The sequence below is a fragment of the Solanum tuberosum genome, unplaced genomic scaffold (assembly GCF_000226075.1).
Source record: "Solanum tuberosum cultivar DM 1-3 516 R44 unplaced genomic scaffold, SolTub_3.0 scf00019, whole genome shotgun sequence".
Taxonomy (NCBI): domain Eukaryota; kingdom Viridiplantae; phylum Streptophyta; class Magnoliopsida; order Solanales; family Solanaceae; genus Solanum; species Solanum tuberosum.
In genome coordinates this window covers 1,470,268-1,479,485 of record NW_006238945.1, presented here as the reverse complement: position 1 = coordinate 1,479,485, position 9,218 = coordinate 1,470,268, and the positions used below count along the sequence as shown (strand labels likewise).

General features: G+C 36.0%; 1 protein-coding gene across 1 annotated transcript; it reads right to left on the bottom strand.

Moving 5' to 3' along the window:
- Positions 1-2,323: 2,323 nt before the first annotated feature.
- On the bottom strand, positions 2,324-5,426 carry LOC102578590 (pentatricopeptide repeat-containing protein At4g14850). The gene is made up of 2 exons (XM_006340477.2): positions 3,764-5,426; positions 2,324-3,079 (listed from the first exon to the last, which is right to left on the bottom strand). Exons 1-2 carry the CDS (start codon positions 5,359-5,361, stop codon positions 2,614-2,616), a joined length of 2,064 nt encoding a protein of 687 aa, XP_006340539.1. The 5' UTR covers positions 5,362-5,426; the 3' UTR covers positions 2,324-2,613.
- Positions 5,427-9,218: the final 3,792 nt, after the last annotated feature.

Here is a 9,218-nt window from a genome sequence, read left to right as displayed (position 1 = left end):
TAGCCTTTGAGCTAAGTTTTTTGAGCACTAATCTCAAATCACAGAAGAAGTATGTTTTTAAAACATAAGAGCTAGTATTATTTTGGGTGTAGTATTGAGCACCGAATTGGGGACGTGCATGAGTTTAGATAACTCATGTCCCCATAGAACCATGTAGCCACCATGGGTAGAAAATGGTCATACTTTTTAGATGAATCCTTTTTGAAATAGACTAGTGGATCCATTAGGCAGTTTAGGTTCTATACCTTTGGCCGGGTATAGGATGCGCTGGCAGCGTGAGGTAGATCGCTGTATCACTATAGCTCTTATGTGATGGTTTTCGGTTAGAGAAACTCCCACAGAAGTTATTGTATTTTTATATACATTAGTTTATTGTATTTTTACATACATTTCAGAGTTGTTGTATCCTTGTATATACACATAGTTGACATCATGTTTTTAAACAAATTTTCTTTATATTGCACTTGTTTAAACTGCTTTATATTGAAATGAGTTCAGTAAGTATTCATGAGTTAAGAAGATCCAAGGTAAGTGTTTCTTTCAAATTTCCTTTCAAGCCTATGTTTGATAGCATTTCAACTCACATACTCGTACATTCAATCTATTGATGCCAGTTGGTCTGCATCTTATTATGATGCAGACACATGTAACTAGGATCGGCATTCCAGTGCACCATTGATCCAGTGAGCAATTCAGTGTCAGTCGGTGAACCTCTTTGCATTTCGGAGGACTCCTTTTTATTGCTTTCTAGTTAGTTCATTAGGATGTTGTGGGGATTGTCCCAACATCCATCTCAATTGTTTTAGAGGCTTCATAGACAGTCAGATGTTAGTCCTTTGAGTTTTTTCATTATCATTTCTTATTGTTAAGACTTGGATTGCCACTTTTGTCCAAGTTGAATGTTTAATCTTTAAAATATTCTCAGTTATTTTATTATGCAGTTCAGTTAAGTTCATTGATCATTATAGATATGAATATTGTCTTTCGCTGAGTTAAGTAAGCCAGTCCAAGGGTTTGCTTGGGGCCAACAATGATCTTCGAGTGCCGGTCCCAGCGAGGATGTAGGCTCGGGGCGTGACATTGGAACCAGATTGCTCATGTAGAGCCAATGTCTTCTTGATCTTTTCAGCAACACTGTTTCCACCTTCTAAAGCATTTGTAGAGGAACTTGCTCATTTTGGAGTCGAAGACCCAAAAACAGGAGTTGGTGCAGACGACATTTGAAGTGCATGTTGTCCTAGCGTAGAAGCCTTGTTTCTCGTAACAGCTCCGAAACTTCCAAAGGTAACACCAAGAATGCCTTCAACTTCAGTAGAGAACTTGGATCTAGTTGCCTTAAAGGTAGTTTATCGAGAGTTGTTCTTCATGGAAGTCATCTCGATATTCTTTGATGCTTGAAAAGTTGAGATGAGAGATAGAGATTGTCATACTGGGCGTGTCAGAATTTGTAGACGATAAAATTTGCGTTGAGAAAACAATAATCAAGAATGGAAAAATATTGCAACAATCGTATTTATTATTTCAAAGTGCGAGTGCTACAATCTCTATGATTCTTCTGAATTCGCCTTTTCAAATATAAATTCAAGGGCTCTTGAGCTTAATCTTGAATTTGTCTTGAACTTGATCTTGGATTCAAGGGGCTTTAAAGCTTGTTCTTGAATCTTCGATGAACTTGAACTTGAACTTTATCTTGATCTTAACTTTAACTTGAATTCAAGGGCTTTGAGCTTGTTCTTGAATCCGATGGTCTTGATCTTGATCGTTCTTGAACTTGAATGCTTGAATTCTTAAAACTTGTAGCTTATAGAGAATTTTATGGCGTTTGTGCCACGGGTTTTCTCTAGCTTCTTGTTTAGAATTTTCTGTCTCTTTTCTGAATTATGAGGACCCCTATTTATAGTTTTAGAATAGAAGAGTTGCGATTGGAACAGAATTTCCTTCAGCCAATCAGATTTAAATGACGTGGCCTATGAGCTTTATGAAGCGGGCTTGTCATCTTTGACACATGTCATGATCCTATTGGCTTCTTGTTTGACTTGGCATGCCACGTGACACCAAAAGAATGAGCCTATAGGATAAGATGACATTGGACTTAGCAAATTGAGCTCATCTATTGTAGCGCAAATCAATTAATTTTGACTTTAATTAAATCCATATTTATTGGACTTGAATAATTAGCCCAATTATATTAATCCATTATTTATTTGGACTAATATATTCATGAATTTAATATAATCCGAATCATTTTATAAATTTATATTTAATAAATTTTAAATGATTACAGTCAACACTATTTATAGGGGAATAATTCTTTCTTGCAATGAATAGGAAGATAGTGGGGTGGTTAATTAGGTAGATAAATGAGTTAGAGGTTACACAAGTTACCAGGTATAATGATAGAATAAAGAAAGAAATAATGAGAGAGGCAACAAATGCCATCACCGTGCAAATGTAATGCTGCGGAGAAAAGTAACATCTAAGGCACTAAATAATACACAATAATGACTCTAGCAGGGGATGGTGAACCTTGTATGCAATTCCAGCTTGGCCTTGAAAGTGAAGAACAATTATGGAGGTGATATCTTCTAGTTCTCTGGAATGCTTAAACTAGATTCACCAATAATCTCTACATGAGCACTGGTAGTCCTTGAAGGAATGAAAGCGGTTGTTATCTCTTACAATAATTTCTCTACCAGTAATGCCCGAGATGAACTTTATTGCACTATGGCAATCCACACAGACCCTCAGGTTTTTTGTTATCCTAATTGGGACTCCAGGAGGGATAGCAATGAGACCGAATGCAAGTGCAATTTTCTCACTGTGATGCCAAACTTCTGATTCCTTTTCTTCCTCCTCTAAGTCGTATAGCGCAGAATTTGTGTCAGCAATATAACCTTCTGCTTTCATATCTCTCCTTAACTTGGCCAGCATTGCTTGAATCTCTGGGTATCTCTCATGAGTTGTATCCTTTGCTTGGAAAATATGGATAGAATTCTTTGCAGATATCCAACTGATTCCGGCCCCTTTTGTGATGCCAACATCCTTCATCTCCTTTCTGACAAGATTAGCCTCATCCCACCTGCAGTTACCTCTTATGATAAATAGGTATTGGAAAAAGGCAAACTTTTATAACAAAGATAATCTATAACTACTCAACTTGCAGTCTACAGATAGAAGTGCCCATTTATCTAAAGGTATAAGCATGATCCCCTACCCTCTCCTTCCAAGCCAAAGTTGATACAAAAATACTATTAATGCAAATGTGTGGAATACAAATGAGGATAGAGGAAGAAAGATTTTCTAAATCCAGCTGCAGTAGTAACACAAAGAAAAGAACTTTACATATGATCCTTCAAGGGGTTAGAGCAAACCTTCACAATTTAAAAAGCTCATGCAATGTTTCTGCAGTATCTATAGTTAAATGTAGCAGTACTTAAATTGTCTAAATACGTTTATTTATAAGGCATCAATAACAAAATGAGCATAGATTAACAGGCCCTCTGCTCTCCAGGGATAGGTTCACAGTAAGTATAATTGGACCGTGTAACAGGATAACAAGAATGCCTAAAAAAGATTAAGCAATTAAAGTGACTGGTTGAAAACAGAATTACTGAACAATGCATTGAGGAGGAGCTTTCAAAGTCGGTATCTATACGCATATTAACTTGGTCAAAAAGAAAGAACATTGACTGCCATATGGTGAACTTGTTGCATGCAATAAGAAATTCAAGGACTATCTTAGTGAAACAAAGAACTTGGTCACCTTCCAGCAGCAGCAAACATATTAGAAAGAATGACATGGTTTCCAGAGTCCAAAGGATCAAGTCGAAACAAATTGTCAGCCGCAACCTTCCCTAGTTCAGGTTTTCCATGAACTCTACAAGCCCCTAAAAGAGCTCCCCAGACTGATACTGTAGGTGGAACAGGCATTTTCTTGATAAAGTCGTATGCACGCTCCACCAAACCAGCCCTTCCAAGTATGTCCACAACACATGCATAATGCTCTGGCCCTGGTTCAATCCCATACTTCTTCTGCATAGATTCAAAGATATCCATGCCTATTTTAACAGCTCCAGCCCTACTACAAGCTGTCAATACACAAACAAATGTCACATAACTAGGCACCACATTATGGCTTTCACTAGTCATCTCCTCAAACAAACTCAATGCCATATCCGCACACCCTTGATGAGCATAACCACCCATTACTGCATTCCAAGTTATCAAATTCCTCTCGGGCATTTCATAAAAGGAGCTCTCACAATTATCTATGCTACCACATTTCCCATACATGTCAACAAGTGCACTGCCAACAAATACGTTATGCTCGATACAAGCCTTTACTGCAAGACCATGAATAGACCTCCCCAGCTCAAGCACTGCCATTCCTGCACAAGCACTAAGCACACTTGAAAGCATGAATTCAGTTGGCTTAATACCTTCCTTCCTTGCCTTAAGAAACAGCATAAAAGCGTTATCCCATATATCATTCTGTTCATACACTGCCAACATGGTGCACCATGATACACCATTACGCACATTTATCTCATTGAAAACTAGCTCTGAATACTTCACCTGGTGACATTTTCCATAAAAATCAACCATTCCATTTAGAACAGAGACATCTGACCCAAAGCCAAATCGAATAACATAACCATGCAACTGCTGCCCAAGCTTCAAATACAAACCATCCGAGCAAGCATTCAAAAACACACAAAAAGTAATAGAATTAGGTGGCTCTTCACCTAGTCTTAATAGCTCAACAAATTTTAGAGAGGCATCGTAAGGCCTTCCGTCAAGCACGGAATTAGAAATACAAGCGTTCCACGTTGCAATATTCCTGTGAGGCATTTCATCAAACATCTTCTGCGCATATTCCCGCAGACCGTTTTTACAGTACATATCGAATGCGCTACAGCCAACAAACACATCGTTAATGAAGCTACCTTTCAGTGCGAGTGCATGAAGCTGTTGGCCCATGAGGGGGTAATGCAAGAAAGCGGAAGCTTTGAAAAGGCAAGGGAATGTGAAGTCATTGGGTTGAACAGACTGGCGGCGCATGTCAGAGAAATGTAAAAGGGCAGAAGTAAAATGGCCATTTTGAACGGAGCCAGCAATGAGAGCGGTCCAAGTGACGACGGAACGAAAACGGGGCGGAGTGAGTGAAAGAAGGAGTTGAGCTGAGTTGGGGGAATCAAGTTTGGAGTAGAAGTTGATGAGATGGTTAGAGAGGAAAGGTGGAAAAGGGGATTCAATAGTTCTGATGATATGCGCATGAACAGCTCGACCCAGAAGAAGCGATTGAGTTGATAAGGCCGATTCAATCAGCCATCCAAGAGCGTTGGCGCTCAGCAAGGGCATCCACTCCCTACTTTGCCACGCCAATGTTCTATAATTTAAAAAACTTTTTGAATCATTCAATAAGGGTGATAAATATAGGAAAGGACCCTTGATTACTACATATTTGGTATATTACTCTTTCTATTTTATATTAACTGAATATTTAAAAGTTTTTTTTTAATATTCAAAGTTCGAGAATTGTTTGAAATCTTTTTTTTTTTGCATTTTTATCCTTTGTAATTTTCTACAAGTTAAACTAAGCTATTTATAAGTTATACTCTAATAAAGGACTACTTATATTTATGATTTCATATTTACTGATCTTTATGAGACTGAAATTTCCTTAACTTCTCTTAGGAGTAACTATTATATTCAAAATTCAAACCTTTTTGCTTAGGAATAAACAAAAGAGAAATAGAAAAAGGGAAAAAGGTCAAAAATACCATTAAACTAAGTGGAATGAACAAAAATGTCTTCCGTTTATAGTTCGGCTAAAAAATGCTCTTGTTGTCAATACTTTGGTTCGAAAATGCTCTTGCAGTCAATACTTTGGTCCAAAAATGCCCATATAGTTAATAAATGAGTCAAAAATGCTCTTTTTTCCGAATAAGTATATTTTTTTTTAACACATCTTCTTCCTAATTATGATATTATTAAAAGACCTATTCTTGTATTTTTTTTCCTTTTAAAATGTAGGAAATAATTTTTATCTTCTTAATCTCATTTTATCAATTAAAATAGAATAACTTCATGTACCCTTTCAATGAATAATATATTCCATATATATAAGATCATAGTAAATTCATCATTAATTTTTATTTATATAACAATAAACAATAATTATAATAAAATAAGAAATATTTTTTTTATTTTTTTTTCTGAATTAAGATAGGATAAACATTTGCTAATTTAAAAAAGTATTATTAGAAAAACAAAATGTCTTGCAAATAAAAAAAACATTTATTTAAAAAATGAGCATTTTTACCCATTAAATAACAATAAGGGCATTTTGGACCAAAGTATTGACAACAAGGGCATTTTTAGACCAAACCATAAGCGGAGGACATTTTTATTCATTTCACATAGTTTAAGGGTATTTTTGACCTTTTTTTCCCTAGAAAAAATATGGTTCAAATTTTGTTCTTTATTGTTTTTCTTAATATGTGTGCATTACCTTAAAAATTCAGTTAATATAGAATAAATGAGTACTTTTCAATGGTTTAGTGAATGTATATCATGTGTACAAATGAATATGAGAGGTTAAGATAATTTTTCTTGTTATTTCTTCAAAAAATATTCACTCTATTCCATATTAAGTGAACTTGTAGACAATGCATACCTACTAAGAAACAAATTTAAGGATATATTTTAACCATAAATTCCACTAATGTCATTTGTGAATCATAAATATAACTTTGTAAGTAGTGCAATTCATCTCCTAAAATTTATTAAACTTCAATAAATAAAATGGCAAATGTGAAAAAATAATAATCAAACATTCCAAATGAACTTTGAACAATTTAGTTATTTTGAACAATGAAAAAATCCTAAGAAAATTCAGTTAATAAAGAATAGAGGGATTAATACTGTCACGCCTCGAGGCTACCCCCTTGACATAACACAGGAACTAGGATCACGAGTGACCCCAAGCTAACCTTGTGTCTGTCATATATCAAGCATACTGAGAATAACTGAATAAACATATATTATGCGGAAGCTAAAACAATGGATAACTTAAAATGGGGAATACCCAACTAGTCACAATATATGAAACATACTAAGAGTTTAATAATAATTGAAAGATAACTTAACAAGTCAAGCTGATTCTACTACTATGTCTGAAAAGCCTCTAACTGAGTTGAGTTGCTAGGACATGCCCCCCAGCTAACTCTAAAAAAACTGAAACTAAGAATAAAGACTAAAGTGAAAGCACGTCTATTGTCCTCGAAGTATGAGAACTCACCACTGAAGCTGCTGAAGTCGAATCGAGAATCGATCTAAGCGTGATCTGGATGCTTAGTACCTGAACCTACATCATGAAAGGATGTAACACAGAGTATCCATCAGTACTTGGAATGTATTGAGCATGCATGATATAAATATTAAGCTGAACAAATACATGAGCTGAACAAAACATAACTGACATAATCTGAGCAGAAATATAGATACTAAAATATAACTGAAAAGCTAAATAGAATGCAATGACCAAGTATGAATCATGAACATAACATGCTGAACTGAATGTTGAGGTATATAATGAAAACTTGGTCAAATGCACTAAGAGTCTGACCGTGGGAGCTACTATTAATCGAAATAAACCACGTGAGCTAAATGTGGAGTTCGACGTATACGCCCTATTGAGAGAACCCAATATACCTTGCCATGGGTATAAAGGCATGACTGACGTGATCACTAAATCTGAATAGAGGGGACTTATACTCCTATGAGGGCACATAGTTTTGAAACTATGAAGGTTCGCTGAACCCTAGTCCTACTCGGTGCTAAGTCTACTCCCAACTAAATATGTATATGACTGAAATGTAATTGAAATACTGAATAACTCAAAATACTGACATGCAATCTGAGAATGCAACATTTATATACTGATAATGTAACATTCAAAATCTAGAGCATGATTATTTGTTTATATGACCTAGCAAGTATAATTCATGAACTAAGAGAATTTATACAAACTAGGGTTCTGAGTTTCATGCAAGGAACTAAGCAAACTTTCTAAGAAACAAGCTAATTCGATTTAGGATACTACAACAACTAAATCACAACAATTATCCAAGGTTTTAGAAACCCTAGGACTAAACAAGATATGGAGAATCAATGATCTGACTGATTTCTAGGGACCTAGTGGATGAAAGGAATCTACTAGTGAAATCCCACATACCTGGTGACGAAATTCACAGAGAAATCCTTTGGATTTCGAGGCTGAACCTTGAAGAACACTGTTGCTTGTTCTTGAAAGAAATTGATGCCTTTTCTCCTCTTTTTGTTCTAATTTGGATGATTTTTGGAGAATAAGGGTTCTGGATATGTCTGACTAGGTTAGTAGACTTATTCTGAGTAAAACGACGTAGTTTAGGCATCAAACGACATAGTTTAAGTGCCCAATGCATAGGGGAAAGGACCAAAATGACCTTGACTTAAATCTGACGAGTGCCACCTACTATAGGACTGACGGGCCATCGTTTGACCTACAAATCGTCATTTAGAGTCGTCGTTCATGCTCTTCTCGATAGGGCTTCACTAAAACGAGCATAACTTTTTACTCTGAGCTTGGATTTTAGAAAACTCGGTGGCGTTGGAAAGAGGATTCAATTATCTTGAATTTGATAGGTCATGTGCCACCTAATTCATTTTGTGCTAAAAGATATGACCGTTTGAAGTTGACCCAACGGCCATTTTCCTCTGAATAACTGCTGACCCTTACCTACGGTCCGTAGGTCCAACCACGGACTGTACTGGTTGATCGTGGGTGGGATCAAAAACCATCAAAATTTGGACCCCAACGATGGACCGTGGACCACGACCGTAGGTCTCATCTTTGGATCCTGAACTTCCCCTAAGTCTAGGACTGAACCACGGGACCCCACCTACGGTCCATGGGTGGTTCCGTTGGTATTGACACCAGATCGTGGAAAGTTGCATTTTTCTATTTTCTCAAATCCGAGGTGTTACAAATACTCTTACACTAAATGATATTAAATCCAAAATATTTGTATGTATTAATACCTTTTTAATTTTATTTATATTTTAGTTAACATTGTAAAATTATTCTAAAAAGTAAACATAAACAAAAATTGTGGAGTTTCTGAATTCTCGAAATTGGTTTCATTGTTCACGCCTTCACAGAAGAACACAAGAAT

Bases quoted from the DNA above. Each gene is read 5' to 3' on its own strand.
- LOC102578590 (XM_006340477.2), bottom strand. From the start codon at position 5,361: ATGCCCTTGCTGAGCGCCAACGCTCTTGGATGGCTGATTGAATCGGCC. The intron at 3,080-3,763 runs GTGACCAAGTTC...AGGTAACTGCAG, and splicing joins ATGTTTGCTGCTGCTGGAAG to GTGGGATGAGGCTAATCTTG.